General features: G+C 44.3%; 1 protein-coding gene across 4 annotated transcripts in view; it reads left to right on the top strand.

The window, feature by feature from the left end:
- Positions 1-24,488, top strand: part of LOC146354789 (inter-alpha-trypsin inhibitor heavy chain H4-like) — a 65,221-nt gene that overhangs the window by 17,572 nt on the left and 23,161 nt on the right. For 3 of the 4 annotated variants that reach the window (XR_014788504.1, XR_014788503.1, XM_084839783.1), the window contains exons 7-13: positions 8,861-9,029; positions 11,694-11,819; positions 15,153-15,328; positions 15,483-15,665; positions 16,718-16,857; positions 18,234-18,379; positions 24,315-24,338. Coding sequence is in view for 2 of the 4 variants with exons in the window: in XM_084839783.1 (XP_084695909.1) it covers positions 8,861-9,029; positions 11,694-11,819; positions 15,153-15,328; positions 15,483-15,665; positions 16,718-16,857; positions 18,234-18,379; positions 24,315-24,338 (964 nt within the window). In the remaining 2 variants the exon portion in view is untranslated. Of the gene's footprint in view, positions 1-3,853; positions 3,971-8,860; positions 9,030-11,693; positions 11,820-15,152; positions 15,329-15,482; positions 15,666-16,717; positions 16,858-18,233; positions 18,380-24,314; positions 24,339-24,488 lie in introns of all 4 variants that reach the window. The other variant, XM_084839782.1, reaches the window with a different exon arrangement.

Here is a 24,488-nt window from a genome sequence, read left to right as displayed (position 1 = left end):
TGCTCACCGAACTTTCTGGCTGCCTGATGGTGGCTGAGAAGCCTTCGTTCTTGTAGTGCAGATGTCAGTAGTGATGTGCACATAGATATGCTCTTGGGCCTCGTGGCCTGGAACTTTATGAAATGACGCAGAGATGCAGCACTGCATTGCCTGCCTTTACTGCACAAGACGGCTTCTTCTCTCCCTCTCCTTGGCTGCTGTTAAGTATTGTTGTTGTTCAGTCGTTCAGTCGTGTCCGACTCTTCGTGACCCCATGGAGCATAGCACACCAGGCCTTCCTGTCCTCTGCTCTGTCCCGGAGCATGCTCAAGTTCATATTCATTGCATCGGTGATGCTATCTAGCCATCTCATCCTCTGCCATCCCCTTCTCCTTTTGCCTTCAATCTTTCCCAGCATCAGGGTCTTTTCCAGGGACTTTTCTCTTCACATGAGGTGGCCAAAATATTGGAGCTTCAGCTTCAGTACCTGTCCTTCCAATGAGCACTCAGGGTTGATTTCCTTTAGGGCTGACTGATTTGACCTCCTTGCAGTCCAGGGGACTCGTAAGAGTCTTCTCCAGCACCACAGTTCGAAAGCATCAATTCTTCGGCGCTCAGCCTTCCTTATAGTCCAGCTCTCACAGCCATACGTTACTACTGGGAAAACCATAGCTTTGATTATACGAACCTTTGTCGGCAAGGTGATGTCTCTGCTTCTTACTATGCTGTCTAGGTTTGCCATAGCTTTCCTCCCAAGGAGCAAGCATCTTTTAATTTCATGGCTACAGTCACCATCTGTGGTGATCCTGGAGCCCAAGAAAATAAAATCTGTCACTGCTTCCATTTCTTCCCCTTCTATATGCCAGGAAGTGATAGGGCCAGATGCCATGATCTTAGTTTTTTTAATGTTGAGTTTCAAACCAGCTTTTGCACTCTCCATTGTCACCCTCAACAAGAGGCTCTTTAGATCATCTTCACTTTCTGCCATCAGGGTGGTATCGTCTGCGTATCTGAGGTTATTGATAATTCTCCCGCCTGGCAATCTTAACTCCAACCTGTGATTCATCCAACCCGGAATTTCTCATGAAATTAAATAAGCATTTAAATAAGTACATTTCTCATGATGTACTCTGCATATAAGTTAAATAAGCAGGGCAACAATATACAGCCTTGTCGTACTCCTTTCCCAATTTTGAACCACTCGGTTGTTCCATGTCTGGTTCTTACTGTTGCTTCTTGACCCTTGTACAGGTTTCTCAGGAGACAGGTAAGGTGATCAGGTACTCCCATCTCTTTAAGAATTTGTCACTGTTTGTTGTGATTCACACAATCAAAGGCTTTAGCGTAGTCAATGAAGCAGAAATAGACTTTTTCTGGAGTTCTCTTGCTTTCTCCATGATCCAGCGAATGTTGGCGATTTGATCTCTAGTTCCTCTGCCTCTTCGAAACCCAACATGTACTTCAGGTAGTTCTCGGTTCACATACTGCTGAAGCCTAGCTTGTAGGATTTTGAGCATAACCTTGCTGGTATATGAAATGAGCGCAATTGTATGGTAATGTGAACACGCTTTGACATTGCCCTTCTTTGGAATTGGAATGTAAACTGACCTTTTCCAGTCTTGTGGCCACTGTTGAGTGTTCCAAATGTGTTGGCATATTTAGTGCAGCACTTTAACAGCATCATCTTTTAGGATTTTAAATAGCTCAGCTGGAAGACTGTCATCTCCGCTTGCTTTGCTGTTAGTAATGCTTCCTAAGGTTCCTAAGGTGACTTCACTCTCTAGGATGTCCAGCTCAAGTTCAGTGACCGCACTATCATGGCTATCAGGGACATTAAGCTCTTTCGTGTATAGTTCTTCTGTGTATTCTTTCCACCTCTTCTTAATCTCATCTGCTTCTGTTAGGTCCCTGCCTTCTTTGTCCTTTATCATGCCCGTCTTTGCACAAAACGTTCCCTTGAGATCTCCAATTTTCTTGAAAATCTCTATTCTTTCCCATTCTATTGTTTTCTTCAATTTCTTTGCATTGTACATTTAAGAAGGCCTTCTTGTCTCTCCTTGCTATTCTCTGGAACTCTGCATTCAGTTGGGTATATCTTCCCCTTTCTCCCTTGCTTTTCGCTTCCCTTCTTTCCTCAGCTACTTGTAAAGCCTCATCAGACAGCCACTTGGCTTTCTTGCATTTCTTTTTCTTTGGGATGGATTTCGTTGCTGCCTCCTGAACAATGTTACGGGCCTCCGTCCATAGTTCCTCAGGCACTCTGTCTTTCAGGTCTAATCTCTGAAATCTATTCCTCACCTCCACTGTATATTCATAAGGGATATGATTTAGGTCATACCTGAATGGTTTAGTGGTTTTCCCTACATTCTTCAATTTAAGCCAAAATTTTGCAACAAGAAGCTCATGATCTGAGCCACAGTCAGCTCCAGGTCTTGTTTTTACTGACTGTATGGAGCTTCTCCATCTTTGGCTGCAAAGGACATAATCAATCTGATTTCGATATTGACCATCTGGTGATGTCCATGTGTAGAGTCACCTCTTGTGCTGTTGGAAAAGAGTGTTTGCTATGATCAGTGTGTTTTCTTGGCAAAACTCTATGAGCCTTTGTCCTGCTTCATTTTGTACACCAAGGCCATGCTTGCCTGTTATCCTGGTTATTTCTTGACTTTCTACTTTAGCATTCCAATCCCCTATGATGAAGAGGACATCTTTTTTTGGTGTTAGTTCTAGAAGGTGTTGTAGGTCTTCATAGAACCCATCAACCTCAGCTTCTTCGGTTGGGGCATAGACTTGAATTACTGTGATGTTGAATGGTTTGCCTTGGATTCGTAGTGAGACCATTCTATCGTTTTTGAGATTGTACCCCAGTACTGCTTTTCCCACCCTTTTGTTGACTATGAGTGCTACTCCATTTCTTCTAAGGGATTCTTGCCCACAGTAGTAGATATAATGGTCACCTGAATTAAATTCGCCCATGCTTGTCCATTTGAGTTCGCTGATTCCCAAGATGTCGATGTTCAATCTTGCCATCTCATGTTTGACCACCTCCAGCTTACCTTGATTCATTGCTCTTACATTCCAGGTTCCTAAACAATATTGTTCTTTACAGCATCGGACTTTCTTTTCACCACCAGACACATCCACATCTGAGTGTCCTTTCGTCTTTGGCCCAGCCACTTCACTACTTCTGGCGCTACTTGGAAATTCCCTCTGCTCTTCCCCAGTAGTATATTGGACACCTTCCAACCTGAGGGGCTCATCTTCCGGCATCATATTTTTTAGCCTTGTGATATGTTCCATGGGGTTTTCTTGGCAAGAATACTAGACTGGGTTGCCATTTCCTTCTCCAGTGGACCACATTTTGTCAGAACTCTCTGCCATGACCTGTCTGTCTTGGGTGGCCCTGCATGGCATAGCTTATGGCTTCACTGAATTACGCAAGCCCCTTCGCCACAACAAGGCAGTGATCCATGAAGCGGATTGTTCAGTATTGGCAGTCAGCAAATACAACCAGGGCCTGCCCTGCTCCTCAGCCGCCTCTCAGGGGTGGTGGCTGGAAGTGCAGTGTGCCCTCTTGCACACCTAGGCTGCTACTCCACTAAACAGGATAGAGTTTTCCCCCACCCACAGAGCACTTCCAGTACAGGAGATCTGCAGGTGGAAAGTAGTTTCATAACACAGATTGCATTGCCTTCTCTGGGAGACACACGTGTCATCAGAAGCACAACTCAATTTAAAAAAAAATTAATCTCATCTTGGCTGATGTTTCCCTTGTTGTGTTGAATGATATGCCACTTTAAATTATTAAAGCACACATAAGCCACATATAGTTCATTCTCTCTCTCTCTCTCTCTCTCTCTCTCTTATGTTTCAGATCGTTAATGGATATTTTGTGCATTATTTTGCACCCAGAGAAATGCCAGTATTTCCCAAAAATGTCATCTTTGTCATAGATAAGAGCTGGTCCATGCAGGGCAAGAAAATTCAACAGGCAATTTCTTTGGGAAATAGAGAATTATCCGTACTTTATTTTTGGTACCACTGTTCATTTCAATGTCAGCAAAATGAGTTTTAAATTCAATTGACAGCAACGGTATTTTCCCTAAGATATTTCCTAGGGCAGGAGTGTTGAAACTCAGGCCTGCAGGTTGAACCCAGCCCACCTGGGTGTGGGAGACGTTCCTGGCTCAGGGGAAAGGGGAAAGGCCTGGAACGGGGAGGGGTCAAGCCAGAGCAGAACATTGCTGGGGGAAGTCACATTGTTATTAGGAGTTAGCAGTTAACAGACAGTTAATAAAGAGTCATTCACCTTGCCAAGTTCTGGAAGTTAAAGACACCCAGTTATTCACCTTTCCAAGTTAATAAACAATTATTCACCTTGCCAAGTTATTGGTTAAAGACACCCAAAGGTTTGGGCAACAACACCGGAGGCTGGTGGCTCTGATGTCAGTGGGGTGGCGAATTCGCTCCATGTTTCAGTCAGAACCAGTCAGAGCTCTAAAGGAACTTGGATCCGCACCTTGGAGAGCTCCTTTAGAGTTCTGACTGGTTCTGACTGAAACACGGAGTGGATTCACACCCCACTGACATCGAAGCCACCAGCCTCTCCTGGGTAACAACACACTGGGGTTCCAATCTGGCCCCCTGGGTTCCCCAGAGAGCCATGCCCCCTTCCATTGGCCCCACCCCCTTTCCCCTGACCACCAATAATTTGGTGGGCTCCTGGCTTTTGCATATCTTTCCCCATTCTAAAAGCTTGAAATGCTTCTCCTAAGGCTCAGTTACTGGCAGTAACAGCTTTAAGCTAAAGTATGTTAGTATTTTTGGTATCTTGGCCCCACCTACCCCTTTTCCTTTGGCCCCACCTACCCCTGGGATGCAGCCCCCAAGAGCTTCTCTGAAATTCAATGGGGCTGAAAGACATTCAACACCCCTGCCCTAGAGGATGGGGTGATGGCTCTCCAGAAGTGATTGTATCACTTCCCAGAAGGAGGGAGGAGACTGTGCTGCACCTTCTCTCCCAGGGAGCCCTAAGATGAAGAAAGGACCAAAATCACTGCCTTCCTGGTCCCCGCCCTCTGCATATCACAGAGGAGAAGGCTGATGATCCTTTCACTTTGTGCAAGATCCCAGGGAAGGGAGGAAATGACATATTTCCCCCTCTTCTGAGGGGCTGACACCAAGTGAAAGGATCTACTGGAGCTTACTAGCTTCCACGTGGTAGACTGAGGGAGGGGGCAGTTTCCTGACTTCTAGGCCCTTGAAGCAGCCACCTGTGCTCCCTGTGTCCTGGGTAGTTTTAGGTCTGAGGACAGCCTTCCCTGACCTGGTGCCCTCCAGGTGTTTTGGACTGAACATTGGCCATGTTGGCTGGGGCTGATGGGAGTTGAAGTACAAAAGTCTGGAAGACACCAGGCTGGGGATGGCTGGATTAGAGCAGGATCAGCCATTACACCAATTGTGAACTATTCTTCAAGAAAGAGCCACTGTGGTGTAGTGGTTAGAGTGTTGGACTAAGACTGGTGAGATCTGGGTTCAAGTCCCCACTCGGCCATGAAGCTCACTTGGAGACTTTGGGCCAATCACTGACTCTCAGCCTAACATACCTCACAGGGTTGTTGTGAGGATAAAATGGAGAGAAGGAGGATTATGTACGCCATCTTGGGCTCCTTAAAGGAAAAGGTGGGATAGAAATGTAACAAAAAAGCAAATAAATAAATAAATAAGGAAAGAAGAGGTCCATGGTCTTCTTGGGGAGCCCACAGTGTGGCCATTCCACCACCACCATTCTTCCTGGATTCAGGGATTTAATGGGTGATCTCAAATTTCTGGGCAATTTTCCTACTTCTGGACAAAGGAGATAGTGGCAAGCCAGCTTCTCTTGAATAATACTGATTTTCTTGGGCCCATTTCAAGCTGGTTGCAAGCCAGGTTTGCAACCAAAAGTGCTTTGGTTGTACTGGGAGATGACTTTCACTGGGAGCGAGTGTGAGCCTGTTGATTCTCCTGAACCTCTCAACAGCTGTGGATACAATTAACCATGACATCCAGACTTCCCTAACCTGGTGCTCTCCAGATGTTTTGGACTACAACCCCAAGCTTTCCTTTCCTGACCATTGGCTATGCTGGCTGAGGCTGATTTGAGTTGAAGCCCCAAACATCTGGAGGGCACCAGTTTGGGGGAGGCTGACAATATCCTTCTGGGACACCTGACAGAGTTCAGAGTGGCTGACATTGCTTTGAAATGGTTCCACTTCTATCTGTTGGGTAGACTTCAGAAGGCAGTGCTGGAACTCTAGTCATGGTTCATGGGATTTATCCTGAAGGGGGTTCAATTTTTTCTCCCATATGTTTTAGCATCTACATTAGGGGTGGGCAACTTGTGGCCCTTTGGATGTTTTGGCCTGCAAGCCCCATGATCCCTCACCTTGGCTATGCTGCCTAGGGCTGATAGGAGTTGTAGGCCAAAACATCTGGAAGGCCACAAGTTGCCCACCTCTGATCTACATGAAGCCACAGGCCAGATGATTTGTAGTTCAGTGCATCAGGAAGCTGATGGCACTCATTTATATCTCTCCTTTGCCTCCAGTTCCAGCAAAGTAGATAAGTCCTTGAACTATGCTCTGGAATTATAGGCAGGATGAGTGTCAATAAACTGAAGCTCAATCTAGATAAGATAGAAGTCAGGTAATCCAGGCGTACATCTAACATTAAAATGCTGCATTTGCCACCTTAACTTTATATTGTCTGATCTGGTTTGACCCTGCCTTACAGCTTAATATTTCATAACTAGATACATAATATAGGTTATTAGCCAAACTTGTTAGGGAAGGCCTACCCATGATGATCGTGTGTGGTTGAAGGCTATAGTGCAGCAGTAGGCAACCTGGTGCCCTCCAGATGTTTTGGACCACAACTCCCAGAATCATGACCATGCTGTGGGGCTTATGGGAGTTGTAGTCAAAAACATCTGGAGGGTGGCAGGTTGCCTACTGCTGCACTATAGCCTTCAACCCTGCTATAGTCATAAGACACCCTTGAGTAGGAAACATGAAAACCATAGCGTTTAGCTGCAGGAATTAGGCTACTACAGTTTATATATTTCTCTGCTCTGTTAATAATTTATCTCTGGAAGAGGTTTGGAATGGTGAGATTAGGGAAAGCTGATGTGAATCTACACTGTGAAGTAATTATAACCCAAAGGAGAGAATTAAATTGTTTTAAGTGGGTGAAGAAGTATGTATTTAGCTTGAGCTATTGAGCTTTCATGCTGGTTTTGTTTTCCTCGTGCATAAATGCCAGTCCAGCATGTGTCACTTGTGCTTCCATTCCACTACTTTTACCTTACCTTGAAGGGTTTTGCATGCACACACAAACACTGGTGGAGATAACTGGAGATTTGCACATTGTTCCCTACACAAAAGTGCTTACACTTAAGGATAAACTTGATTGATAAAGTGGTGTTCAGTAGAAAAACAAGGTTGTATCCAGTTGTGTCCCTCGTGGAAGGCTCTTTGCTCCAGTGGAGGCTTCCATAGGAAGGTGATTTCCACTGATTCCTCCATACTTCTTAAGGCCCCTGTCCCCCAAGATTTCCTCCAGAGGGTTGGGGGATTCTCTGGAACAGTATGGGAGCTGGTGCAGGACAAACAGGAAGTATATGACAATTACCTCCCTCGCCTTTCCATTCATGGAAGTCTCCACTGGAACAAAGAACCTTCCACAGGTGGAGGAGACATAATTCAAACAACACCCACTGCAGAAACAATGGCTTTAATACTAGTGCTATGCCCAATCCTGCCCCCTATTCTGGGGAACTTTTTCTCTCCCTGAGAAAGAGGCATTGTTTTTTCTGCCTCTTTTGTGAGGGGGGGGGAATTTTAGAGAATTTTCTCCTTGGAGAGGGGGACAGGGTTTCCACATACCTTTTTTTACGTGTAGGCAATTCTTGAGGGTTCTTCTTTCTTTTTCTTTTTAAAACACCCCTTGCACTTGCAGAAGCCCAGGACTCTTCTCCATCCTGTCAATTCTTTCTGAACTCCCAGGAGACCATGTGACCGGCCCTCTCCGATAGGCATTCAGGAAGAACTCCCAGATGGAGAAGAGTCCTGGGCTCCTGCAAGTGCAGGGGGTGTTTAAAAAAAAAAATAGAAAGAAGACCTCCTCAAGAATTGCCAGCACTTAAAAAGGTATGTGGAAACCCTGTCCCCCTCCCCAAAAGAAACGTCTTCAAAATTCTCACCTGGTCTCTTTTGCTGGAGTTTTCATTCTGCCCCCCACCCCACCCCGCCAAATGCCGAAAATGGAATAATTGAAATTTTCGGCACAGCGCTATTTAATACAATATTTATTTATCTACTTATTTATATTCTGCCTTCCTGTCAAAAATGGTGCTTGAGGTGGCTAGTGATAAAATACAGGTTAAAAACAAAATCGTAATTAAATCATAACATAAAGACTGATTCATATAAAACAATTAAAACACAATTAAAATACAACAGTAAAAGAAATAGGCAGCACCCAAGCAATTAAACCCCCCTTCAGCAATTGACCAACTTACACGCCAAGGCCTGCTTGAATGTATTTGCTTGCTGGTGGCAGGACAACAGAACGGGAGCCTAACTAGCCTCCGCTGGCAGGGAGAGCTTGAGAGAGGCCACCAAGACAGCCCCACCAAACACACCTCCAATGTATGAGTTTTACTTATTTGCTTTTTAAAAGATATTTTTACCCCACTCTTCTATCAACAGGTACTCAGAGCAGCTTACAACATATTTAAAAATACTTGATAAATTCAACATAATATAAAACAATAACACATATACCATGTGTGTGTGTCACAGGTTCCAACATGACTATGACTATATTTCATTTTTAACAGACAAGAGAGGCATTTCAAAAGATTTTGGAAGACCTTAAACCTGAAGATCACTTTAACCTGGTCGTCTTCAGTGGAGATGTTACTAAATGGAAGCCATCTTTGTTGCCAGCCACAGAGCAGAATGTGGAGCATGCTAAAAGATATGTTCAGAGCATTGGAGTTGATGGAGGTAAACATGTTACTCAATAGGCTGTTAATCAGAAATTCTCTCTGTGGAGAAAATAAATGTGGAATGGAACCCCAGAGGAGGATATAGGTGAGTTCCACATTGCTTCCTCATTAGGTTGCAGCCCCTGCCCACTGACTAAAGATGGTTAAGACAGAAATATAATCATAAAACATATCCATCGCTGAAAAAGCCCCTTCATGGATCACTGCCTTGTTGTGGCGAAGGGGCTTGCGTAACTCACTGAAGCCATAAGCTATGCCGTGCAGGGCCACCCAAGACGGGCAGGTCATTTCGGAGAGTTCTGACAAAATGTGGTCCACTGGAGAAGGAAATGGCAACCCACTCCAGTATTCTTGCCAAGAAAACCCCATGGAACGTATCACAAGGCTAAAAGATATGACACCGGAAGATGAGCCCCTCAGGTCGGAAGGTGTCCAATATATTACTGGGGAAGAGCAGAGTCCCCTGGACTGCAAGGAGGTCAAATTGGTCAATCCTAAACTAAATCAACCCTGACTGCTCATTGGAAGGACAGATACTGAAGCTGAAGCTCAAATATTTTGGCCACCTAATGCGAAGAGAAAACTCCCTGGAAAAGACACTGATGCTGGGAAAGATTGAAGGCAAAAGGAGAAGGGGACGGCAGAGGATGAGATGGCTAGATAGCATCACCGATGCAATGAATATGAACTTGAGCACACTCCGGGAGAGAGCAGAGGACAGGAAGGCCTGGCGTGCTATGGTCCATGAGGTCATGAAGAGTCGGACACGACTTAATGACTGAACAACAACAACCCTGCCCACTGACTAAGGATGGTTAAGACAGAAATATAATCATAAAACATATCCATCACTGAAAAATGCCAGTGGCGACGTTTAGCATTTCTATGGAGGCAGCAAAAACTTGAGGGATGCGCCATTCTGGAGATCTAGTGAAATTCTGGCAGACTAGAGTTGAGTTGTCTTCAGACTGGTCCATTCCTAGGATGTCCTGCCCATCAGCCAGCTAGTCTGTAGGACTGCCCAGGGCAACATGTCCCCTTGAGTGTAATATTTTTAGTGAAATGTGTCCTGTTCCACATGGTGGTCACAGTCAGATGGTGCTTCAATCCCAATCAGGGGTTATACTTATAAACCCACAATATTAATTGCATCAGCTGAAGGGACAGGAGCTCATACTTGCAGTTACCTTTGTTGCATTCAGTAGAAAAGATTGGTCTCTCTGAGCAGTTAAATTTCAGTTGAGAAAAAGTCTTGGATTGATATTCTTATTGATGATATTCACAACGTACTGATACACTTAGGACAAGCCCTCCCATGGGGCAGGGTGAATCCCCCACCTCAGGTGGCAGACCAGGAGCAGCAGCAAATTGCACATTCGCGCGCACGCGCGCGCACCCATGCACGCACACCAGGAGGGCTCCCCACTGCTGTGTCACTGGAGTGAGGTGGAAGCACTAGTGAGCACTCTGGAGAATCCCACTGCCCCTGTCACTCCCTGCGGCAAATGCTGCAGCAGGAGAGCAGCTGGCAGGGCTCTCTGGAGCAGGTGCCCACCCTCTGTTTCACTCTGAGAGGGTCACTCTAAGAACCCTCTCTGGCTCACTCTAAGAATTCTCTCAGAATAAGCCAGAGGGCAGGTAGGCTTTCTGGAGAAACACATTGGGTGCAAAAGTGGCAGGCAGAGCTTTACAGAAAGCTACCCAGATTCAAATAACCTCTGAGGAAGGACCTCTGAGGAGGACCTTCCTCAGAGCCAGGCATTGTCTGGCTGGAGAGGTGTCCAAGGAGACCACCAGTGCTGCAGGCAATCTCCTGGGACATCCCTTCTCTGGAGCATCTTCCCACCCTCCAGAGCAGCCACCTGGTCCTCTGTTTAACCAGGGCTAACAGAAGACAAGTGGCTGGTCCAAAGGAGAGGGGTCCCAGGAGATAATCCACAGCACAGGTGATCTCCTTGGAAACCTCTCCAGAGTTTCAAACAGGGTAACTCTCTGAAGAGCCACGCTGGCTGCTTTCACTGGTTGATGCAGCTCTTCAGAGCCTGTCCTTGCTCTACTCAGGGTGGGTGGGGGCCGTGGCAGTGGATTTTCTCCTACCTCAGGCAGTGCAGGGGCTTGCACCCCCACCGCATGCATTGATGGACACAGTGACTCTGTGATATTTTCTTTGTATGAAAACTGAATATCCGGATGGTTCTGGATGAAGATTTAAACCAAAATGGATTTTTGGTGGAAGTCAACCACAGACCATATTTAGTATGTAGCCATCTTTTCAGTAATTATACAATTAATAACACGAGTTCATAATTATTCTGTACTTTTATTGTCTTTTATCAATGAAATTACAATATCAGTTGTGTATATTTACTTTGTAACATTGGTGAATTGTGTTTTACATCACTCTGCATCAAATACATGTAATGTTATTTCTTTTTTTGGATTATGTTGTCACCACTGTGATTTTTTTTATTTTACATTATTTTTGTATAACTGTCATTGGCCACTTTTTCTTCTTCGTTGAATGTAAAATGCATTTTAATAGTGCTGATATGTTCCCTTTCTCTCCTACCTTTGGAGTCCCCTCTACAGAGCTTTGAAGAACAGATCCAGTTCTATGGTCTGTGCTGTCAAATTCATAATGGTGTTTCCCTTCCGGTTACAGTGACAAATATCAATAGTGCCATTTTGACTGCCGTAAATGCACTGGACAAGGACGCTGCAGCTCAGTTACTGCCAGACAAAAGTGTTTCAGTTATAATCTTGTTGACAGATGGCGACCCCACTGCTGGTAAGTTAGCAATGGTAACGCAACACAGTTTGCTGTGTGGTGCAAATGCTTGGTGTGTTGGGCCCATAAATCAAGATATCCTAAATTCCTTGTTCCTATCTCTAGGGATACTACTACTCCGGATCCTAATTTCCTCCCCAGATTTGGGAGCTCTGAATCACCTGGCTTTATTTCTAAGTGGAAGAGGAAGATTAGGAATCCTTCATTGTTTTGTTTTGTATAACAGAGTTTTGGATAGAGGACTCTCAATGTGCAATATGCTGTAGCTTTCAGTTCCTTATTGCGTTAGTGTGGGCTTTCCCCCTAGTTCTCTCCATTTTCCCTCTTCCCTACATTATCTCTACATTAATTTTCCACTCTTCTCTATGGCAAGATCGCCTTTTAGCAGTATTTCAATAGTATGTTTGATTGCACCGGGATTTGTTTAGTGGATTTTTATTTTTTATTTTTTTTACTAGTGCACATGTGTACTTGTTTGCATTTGATAAAACACTGCAAAAATCTATCCTGATATGATTGTATATATAGTTGTATCAATATTATTTTTCTGTGGTGTTTTGCCAGTGCAAAAGTGTATGGATTCACATCACTAAAACACCACACAAAAGGATCGATGAAATCTTAAGCATGATCACATCAAGATTGCTTTTTGAGTGTTTTATCAATGCACGCATGCATGCACATTGATAGCATTGAGGGGGATGCAAATGAACTGAAGGAACAGAAAACTATAGCAATTGGCATTGCTCGAATTCCAAAATTAATGTTACAAACTCTCCTTGTTATTAAGCGATCCTAGTTAATTCCTAGTTATCCTAGGAATTAAGTGGGGTGGATAGAACATAGTGCAGAGAGAATTTCTCCAGAATCCAGAATCATACAGTTATGGAATGGGAAAATCCACTCATTCCTACCTACTACAATATGCCAATGTGAAAAAAGCAGCAAGTTTCAACACTGAAACATATTGGGCATGATCCATATTGGAAAATTCATGCACATGTATAACACTCTAATTTACATCAATGGTTCTTACAAATGCTTAACTATGGACTATGTTCATGGAGTCGAAGGCCCAATCTACATGGAAGCAGAATGAGAAGCACTTTCTGCTTATATCTGGATTTTCATGAAATTGCTTTGATCCATCAGAGGCACACAAAGCAAGAAAAGTGGAGTATACACTACCTAAAAACCCACTTTCATGGGTCACATAGCACTTGAAACCTTCATACTTCAGGGTTGGGTGGCCTGAATGTCATCAACCCTGTAGGTGCTGCTCAGCGGATGAGAGAGACTTGTTCCCTGCCCCAGTCCACACTATCTGCTCAGGGAAGTTTACTGGAAGCACTGAATTAAGCCCCACACCTCTCCCCATTCATCCACCACTGGAATACTGTGAAAGATTAAAACATACTGCACTATTGTGAATGGGAAAAACAGCCTACATAATCTGAACTGGTGAAGCCCCTACTGCGCTATTGTGAATGATTGAAACAGCACTACTGCACTATTATGAATGGGAAAAACAGACTGCATACTGTGAATGGGAAAAGCGGCTGCTGTGCTAGGCTACGTATTGTGAATGGGAAAGCAGCACTACTGCAATATAGTGAAAGGATGAAACAGTGCGAAGTAGTGCAAAGTGGGAAAGAAAGCCTGTGTCCAAAAGCGCCCTACTGTGAATGGGGAAAAAGAGGGAATGGGGGGGAGGGGGCAGCCCCACTCCTTGACCAGGTCACTGCCAGGTCACAGCCAGGTCTCAGAAATAAGCTAGATTTAATGCGGGGGGACGGGGCACATTTCAGCAGAACCACACGGGAGCCATGTTTAAGGGGAAAAAAAACTCACTAAAAGGACTTTCCAAAAGTGTGCCTTTTCCAAAGGGAAGCTGCAGGGTTGCTGCGAATTGTGACAGCATCAGCTGTCATGGACAACCCTGATGTGGTCTCACTTTGCACTAAACCAGCCGTTTAGATTGGGCTCAACAAGGTTAGTACTCCACTGACATATTAGCACTTCCTATATGCAATACTACAGGGTCAACTGCATGGATTTTCTAGGGGTGATAATAAGGGAGAGACCATTATCCTGGGGTGGTAAAGTAAATCAGAATCATGAGGAAGCATGGAAAAGGATATGCGGAGAACTGAACAGAGCTGTTACATTGACACCTCCAAGGAACGTTTCTCAAAGCAACTCAGGGAATGGGATGTTCTTACTTTTCTGTTCACTGTATGAGTACCAGTGTACTGCAGCAGGCAGAGTGTTGGGCTTGAACTGGGGAGAACTGGGTTCAAACCTCTCCTCAGTCATCACTCCTCAATGTGTGGCTTTGTGCAAGTCACTGTCTCTCCAACAAACTGACTTAGCTTGGTTGCCTGAGAGAGTGCTACCAACCAATCCCAAAGGGAGGCCCTATGTGATTGTGAGATGGACATGTACAAATAGTATGTTGACAGGAGTGTATGCTTACTGCTTCATCTCACCTCAAATATATTCTCTTGACCAATATAGAAATGTGGTCTTCATTCTGGACCAAACTGCCTGACCACTTAAAACAAAAAACAAAAAGAAAGATTTGAATTTTTCTTCAACACAGCATGGCTTTTCTTCATCAAGCCACATGCATTGATGGTCAGGGCATGGAGTTTCCAGATATATTTCAGCCCTAGTACTGCTCTACCTTCAGAGAAATAACTTGTTTTGGATCGGACTCAGTAGCATGGTTTAGCTCAGGGTCAACTGTAGATTCCAAACCAGGAGAAGTCTTGTGAGATTCCATCTAAACCGCTATGGTGGTGAGTGCATAAGCATCAATTCCAGAACAAGTCAACCTGATTGTCCATCTCAACTGGAGTTTTACAAGACATAATGTCTTTCTCTCTGTATATGTTATTTTATTTATTCACCATCTGTCATATAATGGCTCAGCACACTGGCATATTTTTTTTAATTACAGGTGTAACAGACATTGATAAGATTCAAGCAAACACAAAGGAGGCTAATAAAGGAAAATACTTCCTCTACTGCCTTCACTTTGGATTTGCTGTCAGCTACACATTGGAAATTGGAAATCCAAAATATAACACATTTGTCTCAGTATATAAGGAATACATATTGTGTTTTAACACAAATATTTCATATACTTTGCCTCTGAAAGTATTTTTAACCTGTAAACCTAGTAAGGCCTAAGTGTTTGTAATCTCATTAATACTTCGCATACTCTCCAACCTTCTGCTCTTTTCTTCCAAAATGAAGCATATTTAAGCACTTACCACACTTACGCACATGGTGCTGAGCCATGTCTCCTGTTTTTTTTATATCTGACAGGTGTAACAAACGTTCATGAGATTCAAGCGAACATAAAGCAGGCTAATAAAGGAAAATACTTCCTCTACTGCCTTGGCTTTGACGTCAGCTATCCATTTCTGGAGAAGATGCCCTTAGACAACGGGGGAATTGCCCGGCGTATATACGAGGACTCGGATGCAGCCCTGCAGCTCCAGGTGTGTGTGTGGGGGGTGGCACACATCAACTCATGTCTCAGAAATATCTCAATGTATGAATGAACTGTGATTCTGACTTTATTTACAAATAGGGTAACATTTGTTGATTGTATGTTTAGAGTTCCTCAGTTGTGTCTTCTGCCTTTCTTGCAAGGACTTCTACCAAGAGGTGGCCACACCCATACTGAAGGACATTGAAGTGCAGTATCTAAACAACGAAGTTCTGGAAATCACCCAGAATACTTTTCAGCTGCTTTTCGATGGCTCTGAAATTGTAGTTGCTGGAAAGACTGGCAATGAACTCAATGTTTTGTCTGTAGAAATTAAAGCACATGCAGTAAGTTTTTCATAAGAATCTATTCTACAGCATATTTATAGGTCACAGGAGAGCTATCACCATAACAGAATCACATGACCTCAGTAGACCAGCCTTCTCCAACCTGGTGCCCTACAAATATGTTGAACCACAACTCCTGGCACTCTGAAGCCAGGCTGGAGAAGGCTGCAGTAAACCATTCTGCCTTGGCCCAAGTTATTTAACACACTAGCAGTCTTGCTTCCTTCCTTTTAGAAAATGTAATTTAGAGAGTATTCTGCTTCACAGATAATTTTAGCAAATGTGGCTCATATATTATAGCTCTGGTTCATTCAACTAATAATATAAGAACACGTTTATTGGGAATTCAGGAAGTTGGGCAAATCACTCCTAGGTATCACAATTCAGACAGTGCCGTCAAATTGCAGTATAGCTGTGTGGAAAGTGCACCACGTTCCCTCCTCCTCTCCTGCACCAGCCACATCATTCTTCTGATTCTAGCAATAACCATAGTCTTCCTGATTCAGATGCTGACCTGCCTGCACTAAGAAATACTGATGAGAAATGGGGTTGGACTCGATGGTCTTATAGGCCCCTTCCAACCCTACTATTCTATGATTCTAACAGGCGGTGATGATTTTATTCTGTTTTGCCAACAGTGAGAGAACACAGAAATTTGTGCTGATATTCTAGTTCAATAAATTTTGAGTAAAAAAAAGTGCAAGCCAGTCAACACCAAATCTCTAAAGTATGTTCATGCTGTACATTTATAAATAAATATAAGGGTAAAGTAAGCTGCAGCTTTGAGGCATAAAATTGATGAATGCCATCAGTCCAGTTTATGAGATTGATTCTTACAGCTGCATCAACTCAAAACATTAATAATAGTGTGTACTGTAAAATTATAGTTATTATATGCTATTAGAAGTGTAGTCAATAGATGTGACCTGCTCACCACAACTTGCCTTAAATGTTGGTCTCTGCAAATCAAGGTATCATATTTGAAAGAATATATGTAATGTTTATTTGAACTGAGATCTCTTCTAAGTAACTAAGATTATTTTTCTTCCTAGTTTACTAGTGACCTGACGCTTAAAGAGGAAACAAACATAACAGAAAAGGAGCAAGTATTTCAGCATCAGATATATATTTTTGGACATTTCATCAAGAGATTATGGGCTTACTTAACCATTCAACAACTATTAGAAAAATCGTAAGCTGGTACATTATTAAGACTTTTAGTAACTTTAGACCAGGGTGTTGTACATCTTTCAAAATTCCATTTTGGAGAAGCTGTCAGGAGCCATATTCCAGAGGGGTGGGGGTGGGAAGGCCAAAGGGGTGGGCCAAAAAACTAGCATATTTTAGCTTGAAGCTCTTACTCCAGTAACTATGGGAAGGCAGTTCAACTGTTCAGAATGGGGGGGAAACTGCACACTCCTGCTTTAGGGCTCCATCACATGGACAGAGAATTCTGCATCAATGCCGGTTCTTTCCCCACCCAGTATCAATGCAGGACTGGGTCATTCTCTTTAGATGGCTGTCCCCATTGCGTTATTTTTCATTTCTTCCCTTCTCACAGGCATGGTGATGCCGCTCAGAGGCATCGCCACCTTTCCGCAAAGGAGCAGTACATGCACTCGGGGAGTAGCGATAATTCCTCCCTGGTTCCTGCCCCTTTCCCTCCCCTTGCATGTTACTGGTGGATGGGGACTTACACGCAGACAGCCCCCCCCCGATCTCCCCAGGGTCCCCACCTCCCCATTCAGTGTTTTTGAGAATCTCTGCTGTTTACTCAGCCGTTTACTCACTGGGAATGCGCAGCAGGGGGCGTCCTGGCAGGTCAGAAGGCCAGCATGCCACTCTGCCGACCTGCTGCTCTGCCACCTTGTTCAGAATGCTGCAGGCCAAAAATGGCAAGGACTCAAAATGACGCAGGTGCGGGAAGGCGACACACCCCACAGCCCATTGTCACCACCTTCACCATCATGACTGCACCCCCAACAACCCAAAACAACCACCCACAACTGCCAACACACGGTGGTTCGTTCACACTAGGGCAGAAATACACAGGGACGTCATGGCACGCCATTTGTGCATATTTGGAAAAATATCACATCTTTCCCGTTTGAGGATAGCACAGGATAGGTGGGCGGAACTAGTGAGATAATGACTGGCCGATGACGATGTCATGTAATGGACCCACACAATTCAGTGAGTGGCCATCATGAATGTGTAATAAACTGGAGGTGTAGAGATGCACTTAGACACCCTTTCTTTCATGGAGTTATAAGTGATCCATCTATGCAAGAGGCACATATATGGTACAGCCCTCTGATGGACTATTACTATATAGATAACAAGATTGCTTGTTTGAAAGAAGCCCTCCCATGGAAGCTTCCTGCATGTGGAAAGTTAACTTGTCAGGAAGATGCCTCCTAGTCTACTGTACTCCCTGATGTGCTTGCTTTCCATGTGTGGAGGGTAGGGATGTACATCCTTTGTAGGCTAAGGATGTCATTCTCTGCATTGTCTTTCCCTGAAGCATGTCTAGAATCAAACACTGCTGATTTTGCCCCTGTATTCTAGCATTTCAGCGGAAGGAGAACAGCGGAAAAACCTGGACGCCCAAGCTTTGAACCTCTCCTTGAGGTTTAGCTTTGTTACACCCCTCACTTCCATGGTGGTCACCAAGCCTGATGCTCAAGATGTGGCCAACAAACCTACAGAGGCAGGTAAATCAGCACAAAATGTTTCAGTGTCAAATATAGGGAATATAACATATTCATAAGGGCTTCCACACCTCTTTTGTCTCCAGAATTTTACTCAAACTTAACTCTAGAACAGCTGTAAGCATAAAACCCGTCAGCCCCAGACAGCCTGGCCACTGGTCAGGGGTTATGGGAGTTGTAGTCCAAAACATCTGGAGGGCACCATGCTGCCTATCCCTACTCTAGAAAAACAAAGTCTGAGAAGGGAGGGAATATTTGGACCTCAGTTATAGAAGGAAAGATTATGCTAAATGTATTTTTACTTCCTTGGGTGCTGAGAAATTATGTCAATAATGACCTTGGCCCTCTTTCCTGATCTAATCCTAGGATTTCAGCAGTGTAACTTGGTTAACTACATGACAGATTTCTGATCTTTATTTACTAGTTTAATTTAGTTTAGTTTTTTAACTGGTTGTAATCTGTCCAGAGAACATTAATTATTGGGGGGATTAGAAACATATTTACTAACTAAATAATAAATAAATACTAATTCATTTAAACTTTAAAGGAGACTTAATGCAGGAGAAATGAATGACACTATTCAGACAAGGATAATAATGTGCAAAGTAAAAGGAAATGAAATGGATTGTTAGTTAGCAACCGTTAATGTTTTGTCTTTCAAGGACATGTGGGTGGTTTGGGATTTAACAACTGGCACAAACAAAACAATGGTATACTGCAGCAGCTACATTTTTAGGATCATGTGCATACTTCTCTCTGAACAAATGGCATTGTTTTGACAGATTATGCTGGTATGCAGAACATTACCATAGTCAGTTTTCACATCTATTCAGAGCCAAGCTGCATGTAATGCTATTTGCATAGCATGTAGCTCAGGGTTATCTTTTTCTTGACCCTGATGGAAGTGTGTATAGCCCTGCTTTACATTGGGATCACTGTGTACCAGGAGGGGAGGATAAACCTTCCCCTCCACCATTTGCTTCTCCAAGTGCCCATGGAGACTTTCATAGCATCATAGAATCATAGAATAGTAGGGTTGGAAGGGCCTACAAGTCCATCGAGTCCAACCCCCTGTTCAATGCAGGAACCCAAGTCAGAGCATCCCTGACAGATGGCTGTCCAGCCTTGTCTTGAATGTCTCCAGTGTGGGAGAGCCCACCACCTCCCTAGGTAATTGGTTCCATTGTCGTATTGCTCTAACAGTCAGGAAGTTTTTCCTGATGTTCAGCAGGAATCTGGCTTCCTGTAACTTCAGCCCATTATTCCGTGTCTTGCACTCTGGGATGATCGAGAAGAGATCCTGGCCTTCCTCTCTGTGACCACCTTTCAAGTACTTGAACAGTGCTTTCATATCTCCCCTCAGCCTTCTCTTATCAAGGCTAAACATGCCCAGTTCTTTCAGTCTCTCTTCATAGGGCTTCCAGTCCCCTGATCATCTTTGTTGCCCTCCTCTGAACCCTCTCCAGTTTGTCTGCATCCTTCTTAAAGTGTGGTGCCCAGAACTGGACACAGTACTCCAGATGAGGCCTAACCAGTGCTGAGTAGAGGGGAACTAGTACTTCACGTGATTTGGAAGCTATACTTCTATAAATGTAGCCCAAAATAGCATTGGCCTTTTTTGCAGCCACATCACATTGTTGGCTCATATGCAGCTTGCGATCTACAACAATTCCAAGATCCTTCTTGCTTGTAGTGTTGTTAAGCCAAGTATCCCCCATCTTGTAACTGTGCTTTAGTTTCTTTTTCCTAGGTGCAGAACTTGGCATTTATCCCTGTTACATTTCATTCTGTTGTTTTCTGCCCAGCGCTCCAGTCTATCAAGATCACTCTGAATTTTTGTTTCTGTCTTCCAAAGTATTAGCTATCCCACCCAATTTTGTGTCATCTGCAAATTTGATCAGCATTCCCTGCACCTCCTCCTCCAAGTCATTAATAAAAATGTTGAAGAGCACTGGGCCCAGGACTGAGCCCTGCGGTACCCCACTCGTTACCTCTCCCCAGTTTGAGAATGTCCCATTGATAAGCACTCTTTGAGTCCGATTCTGTAGCCAACTGTGGATCCACCAGATCGTTGTTTCATCTAGCCCACTTTGAGCTAGTTTGCTCATCAGGAGATCATGGGGCACTTTGTCAAAAGCTTTGCTGAAGTTGAGGTATATTATGTCCACAGCATTCCCACGGTCCACAAGGGAGATTACTTGATCAAAAAATGAGATCAGATTCGTCTGGCAGGATTTGTTCTTGACAAATCCATGTTGGCTTCGAGTAATCTCTGTACTGTTTTCAAGGTGCTTACAAATGGATTGCTTTATCATCTGCTCCAGAATTTCCCCAGGGATTGATTTCAGACTGAACTGGTCTGTAGTTTCCAGGTTCCTCCTTTTTACCCTTTTCGAAGATAGGGACAACATTAGCCCTCCTCCAGTCATCTGGCACTTCCCCCGTCCTCCATGATTTCTCAAAGAGAATAGACAGCAGTTCTGAGAGTTCTTCTGCCAGTTCCTTTATTACCCTGGGATACAGTTCATCTGGCCCTGGAGATTTGAACTCATTCAAAGTAATGGTCATTCCTTGACCATATGCCTATCGATCTCAAGCTGCAATCCTGTCCCTCCAGCCTGTACTTTGCCTTTGCCAGGGGAGTCATAGACCCTTTTTTGGGAGAAGACTGAGCCAAAGTAGGAATTGAGCACCTCTGGCTTTTCTTTGTCATCTGTTATAATTTGGCCATCCTTATTTAATAGCTGAACAACCATTTCTGTCCTCTGTCTTTTACTATGCACGTAGCTGAAGAAAGCCTTTTTGTTGCTTTTAGCCTCCCTCACTAACCTCAGCTCATTCTCAGCTTTAGCCTTCCTGATGCCATCTCTGCAAGTCCGTGCTACCTGCCTGTACTCTTCCTTTGTTACTTGGCCTTCTTTCCACTTCCTATATGTGTCCTTTTTTTGTTTTCAGGTCATCTCTCTGCTTTTTGTGAAGCCACATTGGCTTCTTCCATTGTCTTCCACCTTTTCTTCTTGTTGGAATTGTTTGTAATTGTGCCTTGAGAATCTCCTTTTTTAAAAGCTCCCACCCATCTTGGACTCCTTTTCTCGTTAGCGTCGCTTGCCATGGGACCTTACTGATCATTGTTCTGAGTTTATTAAAATCAGCTTTCCTAAAATCCAGGGTATGCGTTTGACTACACTCGGCTTTTGCTTCCCTTAGAACCAAGAACTCAAGTATAACATGGTCGCTTTCCCCCAGAGTTCCTGTAACTGCTACTTTATCCACTAAGTCATCTCTGTTGGTTAGGATCAAGTCAAGGATAGCCCATCCTCTAGTTCCTTCCTCTACTTTCTGTAGGAGGAAGTTATCTGCCACACACGTCAGGAATTTCCTGGAGGGGCCATGTTTTGCAGAATTTGTCTCCCAACAAATATCGGGGAAATTGAAGTCCCCCATTACTACTACATCATGCTTCCTTGAAACATTGGCTATTTGTTTTTCAAAAGTTTCATCCTTGTCTTCTCCTTGATTGGGAGGCCGGTAGTAGACTCCGACCACCAGGTTCCTTTTATTCTTTGCTCCATTTATTTTGATCCAGATGCTCTCGATGGGGCTACCAAGCTCATCCTCCTGTATTTCTGTGCAGAGATATGTATTTTTCACATACAGTGCAACCCCACCTTCCTTTCTGTTCCTCCTGTTCTTTTTGAACAAGTTATATCCTTCAATTGCTGTATTCCAGTCATGGGAGTCATCCCACCAAGTCTCAGTTATACCTATCAAGTCATAATTTCCCTCTTATATTAAGAGTTCAAGTTGGTTGTGTTTGTTTCCCATACACGTTTGTTTCACATTGTGTTTGTTTCCCATTAGTACATAGACATCGAAGACCATGTACTTCATAGTCTGGCTTTCTTCCTGCATGTGTCTGAAGACTATTATTGGGCGCTATTAGAGCTGTTTTCTCCATTGCGGTGCATGAGCCTTCATCCATTGTTACCCCCAATTTTACATCTCCCTTCCCCATAGGATTCAGTTTAAAGCCCTCCTGATGAAGTTCTTCATGCTGTGGCCAAACACATTTTTCCCAGCCTTTGTGAGGAGCAACCCATCCCTTGCCAACGGCCCATCTTCCAGGAAGTAGCCTGTGGTCCCAGAATCCAAATCTCTCTCATCGGCACCACCTTCGTAGCCAATCATTCACCCGGAGTATTTTTCGTTCCCTTTCTCTCCCTCTTCTAACTACTGGAAGGATGGATGAGAAAACTGTCTGGGCCCCAAAGTTCTTGAGTTTCCTTCCCAAAGCTTCAAAGTCTGACGTGATTTCTTCATAGCTCCGCTTGGCGGTATAATTTGTTCCCACATGGATGAGAAGAAAGGGATACCTTTATTCTTTTGTTAATCACACACACATACATGGGATGGGGAAAATTTGAGAAGCAAATCGGAGGGGGGGGAGATTTATCCTCCCCTCCTAGTGCACAGTGGTCCCCCAATCCAAAGCAAGGCCATGACACGTACACTAAAGGAAAAATTAACCCTAAGCTACATGCTATGTGATTAGCCTAACATGTCATTTGGCTCTCAAACCAAATGCTACAAAGAATCTTGTGGCACCTTAAAGGCGAAGAGCCAGACTCGACGGAACACTGGAGATATGTGAATTCATGTCCGAAATCTCTACCTTTGTCCCTCCCTTCCTCTCTTTGTAAGACCAGCTTCAGGGGAGGATTTGGCCAGGACACAGAGGGAGGGGGTTTAAGGAAAACATACAGACACCTCTATTGTGATTATTTTTCACTTCATGGCTAATAGCAGCTGCAGTTAGGGATGTCAGAGAATTCCGCCACGGATCTCGGTGAGGCCGAATGCCAGTGCATTCGGCCCCCCAAACTCCGTGGCGGAATGGCCTGCCCCCCCGCCCCCACACGGATCCCCCCCGGGACGAGACTTACCTGGGGCGGATGTTCCGGGCGGCGGTGGCTGCAGCGGCTGGTCTTCCGACCGGCTACTGCCGCCTCCATTTGCAGTCTTGTAGTTTTTGGGTTTTTTTACAAGACGTGATAGGCTACGTAAAGATTTACGTAGCCTATCATGGCTGGGTAAAAAAACAAACAAACCACGTACGCAAATGGCGGTGGCTACAGCCACCGCCATTTGCGTTCCTTACTTTTGGCCATCTTAGTCTACGTAAATATTTACGTAGACTATGACGGTGAAAATAAAGGGGAATGCAAATAGTGTAGCGGGCGCTATTTGCATCCCTTTTTGATTCACCGTTTTAGCCTACGTAAATATTTTATTTACCGTAGCCACCGCCATTTGCGTATGTGGTTTTTTTTTGTTTTTTGTTTTACCCAGAGCCCTCCGTGGCCGGAAATCCGGCTGCGGATGGCTCTGGCCTGGGCCTGGCCGGCTGCTCCGCAGAGCTGCCACAGAGCACAGCCAGCCGTCGAGGATTTCAGGGGGGAGGAATGGATCGCCTCCCCCCCCATCGAGGATTCCAGGGGGAGGGACAGAACTCCTCCCCCCCACCATCAACATAATCCGCGGAAAGGTAAGTGACTTTCATACATCCCTAGCTGCAATAAAGTCATAAGCTCTGTGTTCCCAAATCCAGGACTGGCTCCAGAGGGTAATAAGATTGGCATTTGCCAGGGCCCCCAAACCAGCAGAAGGCTCACTACACTAATAGTGGTACCATTTTCACTGTAAATAGAGTATCCAAGAACATCAGAGGCAGCCTAAGGTCTCACTTTGCATTTCCTGCCTCTTCCAGGTTAAGGGGGGCACTAAAGGACCCCCTCCCCAAATCCTGGAGCCAGCACTGCCCAAATCGTACAAAATATAACTGCAATATCCACAAATGTAACCACAGTATAAGACACTCCACCCGCCCCCAGTTCACAATTTGCTAACCCCCGATTTATGCTGCTGCATTTCCCCCCAGATAACAAGAATGTTGGTGGTTTGGGTAAGTATTCGTTAATATTTTAGAAATATACTTTACATTGTCCCAAACACTTTACTTCATACTTTACATTGCCCCAGACAAACTATCAATAGTCTAACCATGAAAATGTCTCATAAAAAATGGATGCCTACCTTTGGATGGCCAGAATTC

The sequence above is a fragment of the Heloderma suspectum genome, chromosome 2 (genome assembly GCF_057233095.1).
Source record: "Heloderma suspectum isolate Gila_16-S chromosome 2, 16-S_ref, whole genome shotgun sequence".
In the NCBI taxonomy this organism is placed as follows: Eukaryota; Metazoa; Chordata; class Lepidosauria; order Squamata; family Helodermatidae; genus Heloderma; species Heloderma suspectum.
Note: the sequence above shows the minus strand (reverse complement) of the source record. Positions and strands in the feature narration are given on the sequence as shown.